This window comes from Nerophis lumbriciformis, linkage group LG03 (genome assembly GCF_033978685.3).
Source record: "Nerophis lumbriciformis linkage group LG03, RoL_Nlum_v2.1, whole genome shotgun sequence".
In the NCBI taxonomy this organism is placed as follows: Eukaryota; Metazoa; Chordata; class Actinopteri; order Syngnathiformes; family Syngnathidae; genus Nerophis; species Nerophis lumbriciformis.
Window position 1 is genome coordinate 12,214,792 of NC_084550.2, and position 18,829 is coordinate 12,233,620.

An 18,829-nucleotide genomic window follows, 5' to 3' on the forward strand; every position below is an offset into this window, starting at 1 on the left:
CGTTACAAGGCAGTGGGATGTCTATGAGCAGTACTGCCTTGTAACGTCAAGCGTGCTAAATGTCGTGAAAGTACTTCGACGGAGGAAAAAAAAGCGCAGGACGCTAATAAGTCAGTCTTATTATTTGTTCTCCAGTTTGAAATATTGACGTCGTATAAAATACATCTTTGATTCTTTATTTAAGGATCAAATCGTCTCGATGCGCTAGAAGCACTGTGCCGCTTCTCCTGCTATCTTTGCTTGTTAGTTAGCTTAGCTCGCTAGTTAGCTTAGCTTGTTAGCTGCTGACAAAAAGACGCGGAAGTTATCAACACATCGCTAAGTAGAGATCAAATGTGAGTGTCAAGTGTTGTGATTGTGTGAAAATGTGCGAAAGAACGATAGCAAAGTACGAGGAAGAACTTTGTCCAACAAAAGAGGAGAAGGAGCGACAACATCAACTACTGGATGTTTATTATAAGAAACATCATCGAGTTGTGTTACACAGAACAGGTTTGTTTACTTCTTACTCTCACATGTTTACTAACTTTATATTTCAGTATTAACGCGATTCTTCAATATATTGTGTATAAGAGGTTTGGTTGTCTTGTGAGGATGATGCATTCCAGGGCTTCACGGTGGAAGAGGGGTTAGTGCATCTGCCTCACAATACGAAGGTCCTGAGTAGTCTTGGGTTCAATCCCGGGCTCGGGATCTTTCTGTGTGGAGTTTGCATGTTCTCCCCGTGACTGCGTGGGTTCCCTCCGGGTACTCCGGCTTCCTCCCACCTCCAAAGACATGCAACTGGGGATAAGTTGATTGGCAACACTAAATTAACCCTAGTGTGTGGATGTGAGTGTGAATGTTGTCTGTCTATCTGTGTTGGCCCTGCGATGAGGGGACGACTTGTCCAGGGTGTACCCCGCCTTCCGCCCGATTGTAGCTGAGATAGGCTCCAGCGCCCCCCGCCACCCCAACGGGAATAAGCGGTAGAAAATGGATGGATGGATGGATGATGCATTCCGTCTGGTACTTGCAACGTGGTCTTGCAACCACGTGGTTGTCGTGTTCTGTCGAATTGAATTACCCGTAAAGATGAGTTACATACCCCAGTCCATTTGTAGAATAAATTGTTAAACTTCAATTCTAGTCTCATCACTTTTACAGATAGTTAAAGGCCTACTGAAATCCGATTTTCTTATTTAAACAGGGATAGCAGGTCCATTCTATGTGTCATACTTGATCATTTCGCAATATTGCCATATTTTTGCTGAAAAGATTTAGTAGAGAACATCGACGATAAAGTTTGCAACTTTTGGTCGCTGATAAAAAAGCCTTGCCTGTACCGGAAGTAGCAGACAATGTGCGTGTGACGTCACAGGTTGTGGAGCTCCTCACATCCGCACATTGTTTACAATCATGGCCACCAGCAGCAAGAGCGATTCGGACCGAGAAAGCGACGATTTCCCTATTAATTTGAGCGAGGATGAAAGATTTGTGGATGAGGAAAGTGAGAGTGAAGGACTAGAGGGCAGTGGGAGCGATTCAGATAGGGAAGATGCTATGAGAGGCGGGTGGGACCTGATATTCAGCTGGGAATGACTAAAACAGTAAATAAACACAAGACATTAGCCACAACACAACCAGGCTTATATTTAATATGCCACAAATGAATCCCGCATAACAAACACCTCCCCCCTCCCGTCCATATAACCCGCCAATACAACTCAAACACCTGCACAACACACTCAATCCCACAGCCCAAAGTACCGTTCAACTCCCCAAAGTTCATACAGCACATACATTTCCCCAAAGTCCCCAAAGTTACGTATGTGACATGAACATAGCGGCACGCACGTACGGGCAAGCGATCAAATGTTTGGAAGCCGCAGCTGCATGCATACTCACGGTACCGCGTCTGCGCATCCAACTCAAAGTCCTCCTGGTAAGAGTCTCTGTTGTCCCAGTTCTCCACATGCCAATGGTAAAGCTTGACTGTCATCTTCCGGGAATGTAAACAATGAAACACCGGCTGTGTTATCCGGCACAACAGTCAGGGGGTGCATTCTACGGCGGGGGTGCGTTATCCGGCACAACACCTGCCGCAATACACCGCTTCCCACCTACAGCTTTCTTCTTTGCTGTCTCCATTGTTCATTGAACAAATTGCAAAAGATTCACCAACACAGATGTCCAGAATACTGTGGAATTTTGGGATGAAAACAGACGACTTAATAGCTGGCCACCATGCTGTCCCAAAATGTCCTCTACAATCCGTGACGTCACGTGCAGGCGTCATCATACCGAGACGTTTTCAGCAGGATATTTTGCGCGAAATTTAAAATTGCACTTTAGTAAGCCATATTGGCATGTGTTGCAATGTTAAGATTTCCTCATTGATATATAAACTATCAGACTGCGTGGTCGGTAGTAGTGGGTTTCAGTAGGCCTTTAATAGGACAAAATAACCTGGGAGGACTTTGCCCTTTAAAAGGGAAATCCTGAACATAATCATGGCGTCAGGGCAGTATTAAGATTATTTAATCACATTCATGTTTCTTGTTACATGATACATGTTTGTTCTATGTTCTAATGTTAAGGGGAACTGCACTTTTTAAAGTGTTCTAATCATTCACTATCTCTATGTAAGACAAGCACACATGTTTTACTTACGAGAAACTAGGTGAGTAATATTAAAATACAATATTCCGTCTAAGCCTGGGGCCCTCGGGAGGGGGTTCAGAGTGAGGCCCAGGGGGGGGGGAAACCCTCATAGACATAGCACACATAAACATGTGTGTAAGAGGGAAACATCAAAGAACACAAAGGACATTAAAGACATTAAAAGAGCAGAGCCGATGCAACCAGCTGCCACTCCAGCAGTGCCGTTTCTACATACAGCTACAAAAGTAAAACAAAAACAAAAATAATTAACCAATAATATATATTGTGCACACGATTGCAATTGATTTAATTAAAGTCTGAATGTCATTTAAAAGGCTCCATCTTTTGACACTTCTTCCAGTCCCGTCCTTGCACGCTACACCGCTACAACAAAGATGGCGGGGAGAAGACGCTGTCGAAGGTGAGCCACGTAAATAAGACCGCCCACAAAACGGCACGTCCTGAAGCGATTTAGAACATCCATAATAGTATGACCCCTTTAATACGTATGAGTGAAAACCTTTAAATTCCTCGAAACCCACATCAGCGAGGACCTCACCTGGGATCACAACACCCAACAAACAATAAAGAAAACCCAGCGGCGACTGTACTTCCTAAGAAGGCTGAGAAAATTTGGCATGCCACCCAAAATTCTCAGCAACTTCTATAGAAGTACGGTTGAGAGTGTCCTTACCAGCTCAATCACGGTCTAGTATGGAAACTGCACTGCTAAGGACAGGAAGGCACTCCAGCGAGTGATTAAAACTGCTCAGTACATATCAGGAGCAGCCTTCCCCCCCACTACAGGACATGTACACTACCAGGGCCAACAGGAGAGCACACAACATCATAAAGGACAGTACACACCCCCAGCACAGTCTCTTCAGCCTCCTACCATCAGGCAGACGATACAGGAGCCTGAAATCCAGGACTACGAGACTGACAAACAGTTTCTACCCACAGGCCATCAGGCTTGTGAATGCTAACTTGTGAATGTTAGCTACCCCCGAACTGTGAACCATCACTGTAGACACTTTTCACATTTGATCACTAAAGACACTTTAACTGCTGCTGTGACCCAATGTCACCTCCATATTTATACTATTGACTGTCAATCAGAATGTGCAATAATCCAATCCAATCCACTTTATTTATATAGCACATTTAAACAACAAAATGTTTCCAAAGTGCTGCACAACAATATTAAAAACAATTAAAAACATTATAAAATAAATATGATTAAAAACGATTTTAAAGGGTAAAACCAATTAAAACAGTAAATAGAAATCAAAATTTTAAAAACACAGAAGACCACAGAGGACCACACAACTCACGTAGTGTTAAAAGCCAGAGAATAAAAGTGGGTCTTAAGACAAGACTTAAAACACTCCACTGTGGGAGCAGTTTGAACATGGAGGGGCAGAGTGTTCCAGAGCTTAGGCTCGGCCACAGAGAAGGCCCTGTCTCCCCTGGTTTTAAGTCTCGTCTTGGGCACCACGAGCTGGAGCTGGCTCTCGGACCTCAGAGCGCGCGCAGGATTGTAAGTTTGGATAAGGTCCGAGATATAATGAGGTGCCAGTCCATGTAAAGCTTTAAAAACAAACAGCAAGGTTTTAAAATCAATTCTAAGATGAACAGAGAGCCAGTGCAGACTCTTAAGGATTGGGGTTATATGCTGGCGTCTCCTGGCCCCTGTTAAAAGTCGTGCTGCCGCGTTCTGGACTAACTGCAACCGGGAGAGAGCTTTTTGGCTAATGCCAGCATAAAGTGCATTGCAGTAGTCCAGGCGACTTGAAATAAAAGCATGCACGACTTGTTCAAAAAGGTTAAAAGATAAAAACGGTTTTACCTTTGCTAAAAGACGAAGATGATAAAAACACGATTTTAAAACGCCATTGACTTGTTTGTCAAGTTTAAAATCGCTGTCTATAGTGACGCCAAGGCTGGTGACTTTGGGACGCACATAATTTTGCAATGGTCCCAAGTCAGTGAGGGCCAAACCAAAAACTAAAATTTCCGTTTTTCCCTCATTCATTATTTTAAAATTCTGGGCTAACCAAGCCTTGACGTCGCATAGACAGTTGAGAAGGGGTGTCAGGGGGCCGTGGCCTTTTGAAATAGGCATATAAATTTGGCAGTCGTCTGCATAAAAGTGATAAGACACTCCATGCCTCTTAAAAATCTCTCCAATCGGGAGGAGATATAGAGCGAACAGGATGGGGCCTAAAAAAGATCCCTGGGGGACACCACAGTAAAGCGGAGCAGAAGAAGAGGTGGCGTCCCCCAGCCTGATAGAGAAGGACCTTTCTGACAGGTAGGATCTGAACCACTCTAATGCAGTCCCCTTGACACCCACACAGTCTCTCAGGCGATCTAAAATAATTGTGTGGTGGACTGTGTCAAAGGCAGCTGTAAGATCTAAAAGCACTAAAATGGCAGAGCTGCCAGAATCAGACATTAAAAGCAAATCATTAAAAACCTTTAAAAGTGCAGATTCAGTACTGTGCAAAGCTTTGTATCCAGACTGAAATGGATCTATAGTGCTATTTTCATCTAAAAAAGGCTACAGTTGCGCCAAAACACATTTCTCCAAAATTTTTGACACAAAAGGTAATTTAGAAATAGGCCGATAATTTGACAAACTTGTAAGATCAATGTATAATAATGTAATGTTACTTACTGTGCCTTGTATATACATTTTTATTTTTGTTTTTATTTGAGTTAAGTACCGTGTGACTTGTTGAAGGGTGGACTAGGAAAGTAAGATTTTCATTGTACGGCAAACTGTTTGTTTAACTGTGCACATGACAATAAACAATCTTGAATCTTGAATCTTGAAAAACCTGACTAGACCCGCTCACACGCACGCACGTACGCACGCACGCACGCACGCACGCACGCACACACACACACACACACACACACACACACACACACACACACACACACACACACACACACACACACACACACACACACACACACACACACACACACACACACACACACACACACACACACAGCCTTATTGACAATAACAAAATAAAAACAAAGCACTGAGGATTTGAGGAAAAATGCCACATTTGAGTCGTCCACACCGGAGAATAACTACAGATTGTTGAACAAAAAAATATGGAACTGAAAAACTTCTGCAACAAAGATCACAAAAAACAAGATTTGGAAAAATGACATAGATCCAGATACAAATGTTTTCTCCAACATCAGTAATAATTGTTTTTATTATGCAGATGAACAATATAATAAAATATAATACTATAGTAAAAACAGAATACAATGATTTTCAAATCTTTTTCAATTTATATTCAATTGAATAGACTGCGAAGACAAGATATTTAATGTTCCAACTGAGAAACTTGGTTTTTTTTGCAAATAATCATTAACTTAGAATTTTGAATTTTGATAACACTACAAGTGGTCTACTTATAACCGACATTAGTGATCATCTGCCAGTTTTCGCAATATATGATGGAAACTACAAGAAGAAGAACATGGAAGACAAAAATACATTTTTAAGACCATGCACAGAGAAGATGATGATTGCTTTCAAAAATGAGCCAGAAAAGCAAAATTGGGACAATGTGTACAATGAAAATGATGTTGAGGCATATGAACATTTCTTAAACACGTTCATAAAACTTTATGACAAGCATTGTCCATGAAAACAACTCAGTAGAAAGCAGAGAAATAACAATCAACCATGGATGACACAAATATTTAAAATGCTTCTAGTAAGAATACATGATATAGAAAATGTTTAACACAAAGAACTACAGAAGCAGAAATAAGTACAAAAGGTATAAAAACAAGCTAACTAGCATAATACGTACATGTATAAAATAATATTACAGTCAATTATTAGACAGAAACAAAAACAATATGAGAGCAACATGGAACATCCTCAAAAGCATTATTAAAAATGGCACTAAGAGGGATTACTCGCAATACTTCTCACACACACTGATAGAAAAAAAAATACAATGAATAATAAAAAAACAGGAGTTGAACATGATCAGTAAAAAGTCTAATTAAAAAGGTGTGTCCTTAGCCCTTTTTTTAAAAATATCATCGGTCTCTGCAGCCCTGAGGCTCTCTGGCAGGCTGTTCCACAGGTGGGGGCCATAAGAGAATATAGGACCCACTCTCTGTCAAATAGCCAAAAACCCATCAATCAAAATGATTTATGACCTCTAAGCCACGCCCCCGGCTTTCGATGTGATCAGTAGGTCAGTGACAGTATGATTTGACCGATCAATCCATTAAAGATGATCATGTATTTTACAGTCTGATACTAACAGTCGGATTTGTCAGTTGTTTTGAAAATCTATGAAATATGTGTCTATGTCCATCCATCCATCCATTTACTACCGCTTGTCCCTTTTGGGGTTGCGGGGGGTGTTGGAGCCTATCTCAGCTGCATTCGGGCGGAAGGTGGGGTACACCCTGGACAAGTCGCCATCTCTTCCCAGGGCCACCACAAATAGACAGACGACATTAACACTCACATTCACACACTAGGGCTAATTTGGTGTTGCCAATCAACCTATTGTGTCTATGTCATCTCTATATATTTAATATATTTCATTTGACAGGAGCGTGTATGTGAACTATACAACTTCATTGTTGGAACTCTGACAAAATGGAGAGGGTGCTATGTGTGGCATGTTAATGTGTGTGTGTGTGTTTGTGTGGGCCCACCCAGGAAGGATAGAAGAATGTCTTGTGCTACCATGAGGGTTTGTGTGGGCTCAGCCTTTTCCCTGCGTGCCACTTCAGAGTTGAAACTAACACATTAGGAAAAGTCCTGTTTATTTATAACAAAAGTCATTGTAATGTGTCCTGCAGACATCTGTGAAGAACATCTTCTCTCTGAGCAACAGGAGTGGAGCTTCAGGATGGTGAAGGAGGAGCCACAGCCCTCTTATTATAAAGAGGAAGACAAGGACCCACTCAACACCCACTTTAAAGGCAAAGAGGAGGTGCCAGAAACCTCACACTTTAAAAAGAAAGTGAAAGATGCACTGACCCCCAACATTAAACAGAACAAGGATGAACCACTGACCCTCCACTTTAAAGATGAAGAGGAGGAACACAACATCAGTCAGGAAGGAGAGCATATTGAAGGACTGGTGGAGTTCCCAATGATTGTTGTGCCTGTGAAGAGTGAAGATGATGAGGTCAAAAGTGAAAGTGAGGAGAAGAGAGAGGCGGAGCCTCCAAGCAGTAACTCAACACAACACATGACAACAGAAGCTGATGGAGACCACTGTGGAGGATCACAAGCCGACAAGCTCTTAGCTCCACTATCAGATAGTGAGGACACAACGTCACACTCTCCTGACACTGATGATGAAGACTCTAAAGATGATAAGACATGTCACACTGACAACACTCACTTGAAATGTTCTCACTGTGACAAAACATTTAAATATCATAGTCGTCTGAAAGTGCACATAAGAAGACACACTGGAGAAAAACCCTTTACCTGCTCAGAATGTCATAAAGAATTTGCACTAAGTCAAAATTTAAAATTACATATGAGAATACACACCGGAGAAAAACCTTTTATCTGTTCAATCTGTGGTAAAGGTTTTAGAAAAAAACAGTATTTGAAAGAACACATGAGAACACACGCCGGAGAAAAATATTTTATCTGTTCAGTCTGTACTAAAGGTTTTGTACAAAGTAACACTTTGGAAGTACACATGAGAACACATACTGGCGAAAAACCTTTTTCCTGTTCAACCTGTGGTAAAGGTTTTACACAAAGTCAACATTTGAAAAGACACACGAGAACACACACTGGTGAAAAATCACATTCCTGTTCAATTTGCAACAGAAGCTTTTGTGAACAATCAAACCTTGTAAGACACATGAGAACACACCCAGGAGAGAAAGTGTTGAGTTGCAGTGTGTGTGGTGAAAGATTCTCTTATAAGTACCAGTGTAAGAAACACCAGTGTGCTGGTGAGAACAGCAGCAGCAAATGAAACTGCAGGATTTGAAATAAACTGTCAAGACTTTAATTTTGACTTTCTAACAACATCAGCACATATAACATGTGACATTGTTGTTTGTGTAACAATCTTTGTAACATGCTTCTACATGTATAGATTATATATTTTGTATTAGTGCTTTTGTCAGTCAAGTACATGCATTAATATGCAACATTGTGTACTTTTATTAAAAATTGAACAACACGTCACAACCTGCCCGATCAGACTTCCAGCAAAGCATTGGTGTCCTCTGTAAAGGACAAGTATGTATTTGTCATGGAAAAACACTCACATGTGATTTGTTGATTACAATTAACAATCTGTCTTCCAAAATGGCAGCTCACCTGTTTTATAGGCACAAGAGAACCAAGTTATTGTGTTTTTCAAAGTTAAAAGTCTGTTTTTCAAGCACAAGTCTTTAATCAGTTGTTCGACGGGGTTTTGGTAACATGAAGTCTTTTTAAGACACATTTCCTTATGTCCTCTGTAATGTTCCATGTTCTCAATAAAACATCAACAGTTTGTCTTCTCGTGCTAGTACATGCTATATGTCACTTTGGGGAGTTTATAGGGGTAATATATTTTTGGTGTAAACTTTGGGAGGTGAACCGCACTTCAGACTGTGTGGTTGAGTGTGTTGTGTTGGTGGGGTGATATATAATATGAGGGATTCATTTGTGTGGTATTAAAAATAACCTTGATTGTGTTGTGACTAATGGTCATATGTCTTTTGTTTATTTATTGTTTAAAGGCCTACTGAAATGTGAGTTTCTTATTTCAACGGGGATAGCAGGTCCATTCTATGTGTCATACTTGATCATTTCGCGATATTGTCATATTTTTGCTGAAAGGATTTAGTAGAGAACATCGACGATTAAGTTCGCAACTTTTGGTCGCTGATAAAAAAGCCTTGCCTGTACCGGAAGTAGCAGACGAATAGCGTGACGTCACAGGTTGTGGAGCTCCTCACATCTGCACATTGTTTACAATCATGGCCACCAGCAGCGAGAGCGATTCGGACCGAGAAAGCGATGATTTCCCCATTAATTTGAGCGAGGATGAAAGATTGGTGGATGAGGAAAGTGAGAGTGAAGGACTAGAGGGCAGTGGGAGCGATTCAGATAGGGAAGATGCTGTGAGAGGCGGGTGGGACCTGATATTCAGCTGGGAATGACTAAAACAGTAAATAAACACAAGACATATATATACTCTATTAGCCACAACACAACCAGGCTTATATTTAATATGCCACAAACTAATCCCGCATAACAAACACCTCCCCCCTCCCGTCCATATAACCCGCCAATACAACTCAAACACCTGCACAACACACTCAATCCCACAGCCCAAAGTACCGTTCACCTCCCCAAAGTTCATACAGCACATACATTTCCCCACAGTTACGTACGTGACATGCACATAGCGGCACACACGTATGGGCAAGCGATCAAATGTTTGGAAGCCGCAGCTGCATGCGTACTCACGGTACCGTGTCTGTGTATCCAACTCAAGGTCCTCCTGGTAAGAGTCTCTGTTGTCCCAGTTCTCCACAGGCCAATGGTAAAGCTTGACTGTCATCTTCCGGGAATGTAAACAATGAAACACCGGCTGTGTTATCCGGCACACCAGTCAAGGGGTGCATTCTACGGCGGGGGTGCGCTATCCAGCACAACACCTGCCGCAATGCACTGCTTCCCACCTACAGCTTTCTTCTTTGCTGTCTCCATTGTTCATTGAACAAATTGCAAAAGATTCACCAACACAGATGTCCAGAATACTGTGGAATTTTGCGATGAATACAGACGACTTAATAGCTGGCCACCATGCTGTCCCAAAATGTCCTCCACAATCCGTGACGTCACGCGCTCACGTCATCATACCGAGACGTTTTCAGCAGGATATTTCGAGCGAAATTTAAAATTGCACTTTAGTAAGCTAACCCGGCCGTATTGGCATGTGTTGCAATGTTAAGATTTCATCATTGATATATAAACTATCAGACTGTGTGGTCGGTAGTAGTGGGTTTCAGTAGGCCTTTAACACGTTCCCTTCTGAATATCAGGTCCTACTACAAACTACGTGACACCAGACTATATTCCATACTGCCACTTTGCAGCCATGGTAGACAAAGAATATTTTTAAAAAAAGTTAGGCGATTGAAGACAACACTTTCTGTGATTGGGGCATAGAATCAACAGTACATCTATTTTATGAATGTATGTACAGTAAATATCTGGTGGATGATGTACATTATTGGCTTTCCCTAAGATTCCAAACATGTGCATATTTTCTGAAATCGATAGTTTTGAGATTCTAAGAAACAAAAACATGTTTAAATACAATAATTGGCTTGGGTGATTTATTTTATTGACAACCGTAGATTCTTAAAAACTTCCTTTACAGCCTTCCAGAAATAATTCTGCCATTTGCTCTTGTCAAAACGTGGATCTTTGGGGTTTGTTTTCCGGAATGCAAAGAAAAGTTGGCGCGGGCAAGGCGTGAATGTAAGTACATGATTTATTAAAACACTAACAAACTACAAAAAAAGGAAGCAAACAAAAGGCGCGCACAATGACGGAGAACAAACTTGACTAATGAAACCAAAAGACTAGCACAAAGGCAATTAACTATGAACACGAAACAAAAACACTTACTGTGGCATTGCATGAAGCATGAACTATGGTAAACAGGAATATCATGGGTAGCAGTAGCATGGATGGATAGATAATGTCACCAGGACGATCAACAGAAACAGACAGCAGTGACATGATCAGTGAAAACAGGTGCGTGACTCAAAACGTGAAACAGGTGCGTGACATGACAGGTGAAAACTAATGGGTTGCTATGGTGACAAAACAAACAAGAGTGCACAAAGAGTCCAAAAACAAAACCAAACATGACTAAAACAAAAACATAATCAACAGACATGACAGCTCTTGTGTATATGTTGCATAAAGGTCTGGAGAAATATGAATGTTGTTTTGTGATTGTTTTATATATATTACAAAAGACAATAATAAAGATAATTAATAATATGGATTGAGACTCAAGGAATGATTCGTAAAGTAACACATTTTTAAAAGTATATGGCACAGGGGTTAGTGCATGTGCCTCACAATACGAAGGTCCTGAGTAGTCTTGAGTTCAATCCCGGGCTCGAGATCTTTCTGTATGGAGTGTGCATGTTCTTCCTGTGACTGTGTGGGTTCCCTCCAGGTACTCCGGCTTCCTCCCACCTAATAGGTTGATTGGCAACACTAAATTGGCCCTAGTGTGTGGATGTGAGTGTGAATGTTCTCGGTCTATCTGTGTTGGCCCCTGTGATGAGGTGGGGACTTGTCCAGGGTGTACCCCGCCTTCCGCCCGAATGCAGCTGAGATAGGCTCCAGCACCCCCGCGACCCCAAAAGGGACAAGCGGTAGAAAATGGATGGATATATATATATATATATATATATATATATATATATATATATATATATATATACATATATACAGTATATATGAATATGACCTCCAGCGGGCCTTTTGAATATCTCCTTAATTCTGAGATCTCAAGGTTGGCAAGTATGGCGACTGGCCGCCAATCTTCACCTTCAGACCGCAACAAAACTGGAGCAGTTTTTTTGCGGTCCTCCTTTGAGGAGTCTGTAGATATGTTTCCTCTTTTTTGGTGGATCAAAGTATTCAAGCTCTGGTTCTGTTGTTAATGCTGTTTTTTTAGCTGAGTCCATTCCTTTTCATGATGTTCTGTCCACTTGAAATCACATCTTTCCAGCAATAGTTGTCTCCGGTACATAGTTTTTGAAGAAAGATTTGGGATGTATTTCCCAATGAAGTTTATCATTCCTAAAACCCTCAAGACTCCTTTTTTACATTCTGGTCTGGGCATTTCTAGTATTGCTCTTTAGTTGTCTGGATCCACTCCAGCAGCTGTGAGCTTGTCTCCAAAGAACGTGATTGCCGAGACACCAAACTGACACTTTGCTTTATTGAGCTTTAATCCATACGTATATATACTTTGCAATACTTTCAACAGTCTTTCATTATGTTGATCAAGTGTAGAGCCCCAGACCACAATGTCATCCACATAAACTCTGACGCCTTGGATTCCCTCTATGATATGCTCCGTGGCTCTATGAAAACCTCTGGTGCAGAGTAGATTTCAAAAGGCATCCTCAAAACGCAATAACGGCCTGTGTATTAAATGTGCAGTATTGTGTACTGCACATTTAATGTGAAGTACAGTATGCCGGACAGACCTGGCAGTCCCAAACGCATTCTGAGGGTCTGCTGGGAACGTCTAGCAGAGTCTCCTGTCAGAGAGAGTTTCAATTCCCACCTCCGGAAGAACTTTGAACATGTCAAGAGAGAGGTGCTGGACATCGAGTCTGAGTGGTGGTTGTGGTGGAGCCATTGTCCCTAGGTCAGTGGTTCTTAACCTTGTTGGAGGAACGGAACCCCGCCAGTTTCATATGCGCATTCACCGAACTTTTCTTTAGTAAAAAATAAAAAAAATGTTTTTTCAAAATTCAAGACAAGGTTATATGTTTTTTACTGGTGCACAAAATGAACAGTGCATGAACCACAACAAATTACACACCTGCAAATCAGATGGAAAATTAGAGGGAACATTGTTTGGGGGTATCCATAATACGCTGATAGGGAGAAGTTTTTATTTACACCATGAGTTGGGTGTGTCTTGACCTCGGCGGCGGAGGCTCCGCCGAACCCCTGAGGCCGACTGAACTGAGAGAGCGAAGGTGTCGAAAGCTTCTGCATCCCCCACTTTGATGGTGGGTGAGTTCAGGATAGCTCCTAGTTCACTCTGTACTAGTTGTCTAGGCTGGCCATATTTGTCTTTTAGAGCCCCTAGCGCAGCCGTGTACGGTTTTGGGTCATACATGAATGACTTGGCTAACTGCAGAGCGTTAGGGAGTTTGAGCTGATTTAGTAGAACTTGATATTTATATTGCTCGCTGAGGTGAGGATGACTATTCATCAAGTTCTCTAGCGCCATCTTGAGTAGGGCGAAATCACTATACCGGCCACTCTCAAACCTTGGAAGTACTGGTTTGGGAATGCCATAGGATGTAGCGATCAGCGTCTCGATGCCCGGGTAGGACCAGGGTGGTGCTGCCGGGGCTGGAGTAGCAGATGGTAATGTGTATTGAACATACTGCCCAGCAGGAGGAGGTGCACCAGCTGGAACTGGTGGTTGTGGTACAGAAGTTTGCATGGTTTGTGGCACTGCGGCTGCATGTGTCATTGTTGATGCAGAACTAAATGTGGCAAAGACTGGCATTTGTTGACTTGTGAAAGACACAGATGCAGGCAAGGTGACAGAGACAGGAGCTGTAGTGGGGGCTACTAAAGTCGGGACACAAGTTTGTGCACCTTGGACAGGAATGGGAATCGTTGTCAATGGCTGTGTAATCGGGATAGCGGCAGCGGATTTCATTGGAGTTATTGATGGGAGCTGAAGCATGTCAGCAGCGGGTGACGTTGTTGACATTGCATCATCTTCAGACTCCGACAGGAAAGACTTGACAATACGGGCAATGTGTAAGTCTTTTTCCAGTTTCTTTAAACGTCTGCGCCGTTCCATTTCCCTTGCCATATTCTCTTTGGCAAGGTGAGCATCCTCTTGTAATCTTTGTCCTTCTTTAGCTTGTGCATCCAATCTCTTCGCCTCCAAGTCAGCTTTCCTTTCCTCCTTTATTTCTTGCTGCAGGTCAGCAAGCTCCAAACCTTTAATTCGCTCCTGTAGGGCAGCTGTTTGAACATCCGGAATATTTTGGAGCAGTTGAAGCCCATGCGATCGCCGAGAGGATCGACGTGATGAAGCAGATGACTGGTACCCGGACGCACTCCTATAGTTGACCTTGCTTCACCGTGTTGTCCTACTGGTAGTGAGGAGATTTGGGCAGCAGGCAGTTGAGAGGGAAGGAGGGTGACTTCGTAAGGGGCCAAATGCTGTGGTAGTCGAATGTCTCTCTTTGGCCTGACAGAGGGCTGGTGATCAGCAGGTGATGACTATAGTGTCTGATGGTGGAACTCTATCCGGCTCGAAGGACCAATGTGGTACAGAAGTTGGGGGATAGTAGTTATTTTAGAGTTGGGACACGATGGACAGATTCTGGCCAGAGAATCATTTAATCATCTTTATTGCTGAAAGGTAGATGTGAATGGGTGTGGTTTTGTGTGTGTGTGGTCTAAACAAATAGAGAAAAGAGGAAACATTACAATATATTTATATACTCATTAATATGCAGCAATATACATGTATATGCATACATAATATAACGTAATATAATATAATATAAAGGTGTGCATAACAACAACATATATACTGCATTTAACTATGCATGAACTTCAAACCAGTTTCTAAGCTTCAGAGCCATACATGGCGATTATGTGGTCTCTGTCGCCATCTAAAGGCCAAACTCCGCCATCGCAGTTACAATGACATTAAATAAACTACACGTGAATGTAAACGCCGTCAATGAGACTAATTATCTATCTTTCAATTGATCCAAAAACAACTGAACTTAGCATACGATGCACCAAACATTTGCAGAAGTAGCAAGGCACAACATTCAGTTCAAATGCTGTAACAGTATGTGACAAACTTACATCTAGTCGTCAAAGCACACAAAGGCTGGTTGCCACCATTGATTGAAACCGGCTATTCTGACGTGCTTTAAAGGGGAAATGACGTCAGAGATTGACCTATCAACTTAAAGACACAGGAACATTACAAAACTTGTTAAAGGCACACAATAGGCTTTCGTACACCATGTTCTACCTTTTAACTATTTAAATGTATAATCTTTAATAATTGCATGTTTACCTTTGGGTTGTCATACATCCACGGTGGTATTGCAGGGATTGGTACTGTAGGGCTAACTTTAATATTGTCAATTTGAGCTTTTTCACATATGTCTCCTATTGTCCACTCCAAACTATTCATTTTTTTCTTCTCTTTTTCTTAGCAGTTTAGTAACACTTGGTGAGTTGGATGTCCTTGCTTGGACCCAGGCCCGGCCCTAACCAATCTGGCGCCCTAGGCAAGATTTTAGGTGGCGCCCCCCCCACATCGGCAGTGAAGTGTATATACTCACAAGAAACCGAATAGCTTTGTCTTTGACCTTTTTTTTTTTTACTTACAACTATACCTAATATATAAAGGGGTGGAAAAGTGACTATTACCTGCAGGGCAAATATAGCTAACCAGAAGGCAATAACAATGTAAACAAAAAACAGCTGCTTAAAAGATCTAATACAAATGTCCCTGAAAAATGTAAGGTGGGAGTACTGTAATTACCTAGCGTTACATTATTATTTTCCATAACAATTTAGCCCCCTCCACAATATTAACCCGACGTTAAAACAGAACTAGCTATTTATTGATTAGCAATTGCCGAATCATGTAACATTAGCTTAATGCTAAAAAGCCAGGTTACTATCACATTCTGTAACAGACAAATAATTTCATGTTCGGCTCACCTACCTGCTACCTCTGTCTTTTCTCGTTTCTCCTCCTCTTCTTTTCTCTTTTTCCTTCCCTGGGCACCTGACAGTTTTGGCCGTTTTGACATCTTGTGTTGATTTTTTGATGTGGTGACGTCCAAAAAGAGTCATGATACGGGAAGGGAGGGGGAGCACCGTGCGGGGGGAAGGGGGGGGGGGGGGGGGGGGGGGTAATGTTGTAACAAATAATATTTCTATTAAATAGGCTTTACTTTGCATTTTAATTAACGTGGGATTATTTTTTGTATTTAGAAATAATAGTACCAACTTTTTTTTCTTTTCTTTTTTTCTCCAACATTTGTGGCACTGGCGTGGCGCCCCCTGATGGACGGCGCCCTTAGCATTTGCCTATACGGCCTATGCCACGGGCCGGCCCTGCTTGGACCCTTTTAAGTTTGCCCAATAAACTGCTGACAGTTGATCTCTCCTCATGTCTAAAGGTTTTTCATTCATTTCTACTTGCAATGCTGCCACTGGGGTTGATTTAGTAGTTCCACAACATAACCTTAGTGCCTGTGATTGGATCCTGTCTATTTTCCCAAGTAATGTTTTTGAAGCAGATTGATAAATGATGCATCCATAATCAATAACAGATGGAATTAAAGTGATATATATTGCTTTCAATGTCTGCCTATCAGCCCCATGCAATCTTTAACTCTCAAAGCCCTCATTATATTTAACACCTTTTTACTTTTCTCCACTATTTTGCTGATGTGGGTTGGCCAGTTCATATATTTATCAAACCATATTCCCAAATATTTGAATACTTGTACCTCTTCTATATTTTCTCCATAGAGTTTAACTTGGAACTTTCCTTTTTGTAAAATTCATGACTTTAGTCTTTCCAACAGAGAATCTTAAACCCCAAGCTGTTCCCCATTCTTGAACATTATTTACCACTTTTTGAATCTTCTTTTCTCTATGACGTGTATTTCTACTTATCTTCCACATCACTCCAACATCACAAACAGTGCCACCTCCACTAACCCTTCCACTTCACTAAACACTTCATTTATCATTATTGAAAATAATACTGGACTTATTATACTCCCTTGCAGGGTCCCATTTTCCACTTCATATTCTCTATTATATTCATTCTTTATTTTTACAAACATGTTTCCACTTGTTAGGAAGTCTTTTATTCATCTATACATTTTCCCTCTAATCCCAATTTTATTTAATTTTATCAGCAACCCCTGTTTCTACAACATATCATAAGCTTTCTCTATGTCAAAAAATACTGCAATTATACTTTCTTTATTTATTTGTCCTTTTCAAATTTCCTCTTCCAGCTTCTAGCGTAGAAGCTTAAAAACCCTACAATGAGTCTTTCCAGGAGGACTTCCTCGACAAACTGCACAAGCACAGATTTGCTCTCCGGCTTTTTTCCGTTTCTAAATGCCATCAATCTCTTCATCATTGTGACAGTTCCTCCTGACGATTGATTAAAGCTGCTTGCTGCAGCCGAACTGATGCGCACCTGGCGCGCTCTTGGAGGTGCGCCCAGCGCAGCGCACACATGAATGTGCATGCACTGAGAGCCATGAAAGCCAAATATTTTAAAATGTATTTCCGTGAGAGCCATATAATATTTTTTAACACTGAATACAACTAAATATGTGCATTTTTAAATAAGTTTAAATAACATTTTTAGAGTATAATGAGTCTCTTGTTATTTTTAATAACATTGTTATTCTGAAGCTAACCAATAATAAATAAAATACTTCTAACCATTAATGTGACTTCTTGAACAGGTGCGGTAGAAAACGGATGGATGGATTAAAATGCATGAGAATGTTTTATATTTTGAACGTTATTTTTAACACTGTGATTACCAGCGGAATTATTCATTACTTATGGTGTTAAGCAATGTCAGCTAAGATTGATCTGACAGCCAGATGCAGTTATCAAAAGAGCCACATCTGGCTCGAGAGCCATAGGTTCCCTACCCCTGTACCAGATCCTGCTGCTTCAGTCTGCCGGTGACAAACTGATAAACTGACTTGAATGTCTGCCTGGGAATTGAGAATGTGAATATCTATCTGTGTGTAGCTGCTTTTGAGCTTCTAATTCTGGGCATGGTTCGCCAAACAGTCAGTTTGTGAATAATGCTTAGAAGCTGGTCTGTGCCAAGAAAGCAACCTATTCAAATCAAATCTACTGGAAACAGGGGTCAAATATGCAACCAGAATTGCGCATTTTGCTTAATTTCATGTGTCTTCCCGTGTTGTGAAAAGACCCTGAATTGCTCAGTTGTAGAAAATCAGACTTTAATTCTGAGTTTCCAGGATTTAAGTACTTCATCTGCTGGCCAAAAATAGGCTCTGAAAGTCTCTCCTGCAGAGGCATCCTGCTTGTCCATGATGTTCTGTGATCAGAATCAGAATCAGAAGTACTTTACTAATCCCCGAGGGCAAATTAAGATTTTCAGCACAATCCCATTCAAGAGCAGACACACATTACAGGGAGACAGAACAGGATCGCTGATTGGTCTGCCAACTTCCAGCGCCTCTTACAAAAAAGGTGAGAAACAGGTAAACGCTGGGGAGAGGCGGTGAATAAAATGAAAAAAATATTCAGTCTAAGCCTTGGCCCCTGGAGAGGTGGTCCTGACTGAGGCCTATGGAAGAAAGAAAAAAC

At 41.4% G+C, this 18,829-nt stretch overlaps 1 protein-coding gene across 2 annotated transcripts; it reads left to right on the top strand.

The window, feature by feature from the left end:
• Window positions 1-79: 79 nt before the first annotated feature.
• On the top strand, window positions 80-9,358 carry LOC133579164 (uncharacterized). Of its 2 annotated transcripts, XM_061933694.1 has the most exons (3): window positions 80-492; window positions 3,005-3,064; window positions 7,507-9,358. In XM_061933694.1, the coding sequence occupies exons 1-3, from the start codon at window positions 366-368 to the stop codon at window positions 8,649-8,651; spliced, it is 1,332 nt and encodes a 443-aa protein (XP_061789678.1). In that variant the 5' UTR covers window positions 80-365; the 3' UTR covers window positions 8,652-9,358. The 2 variants fall into 2 exon arrangements, with proteins under 2 accessions (XP_061789678.1, XP_061789685.1); XM_061933701.1 differs by lacking the exon at window positions 3,005-3,064.
• Window positions 9,359-18,829: the final 9,471 nt, after the last annotated feature.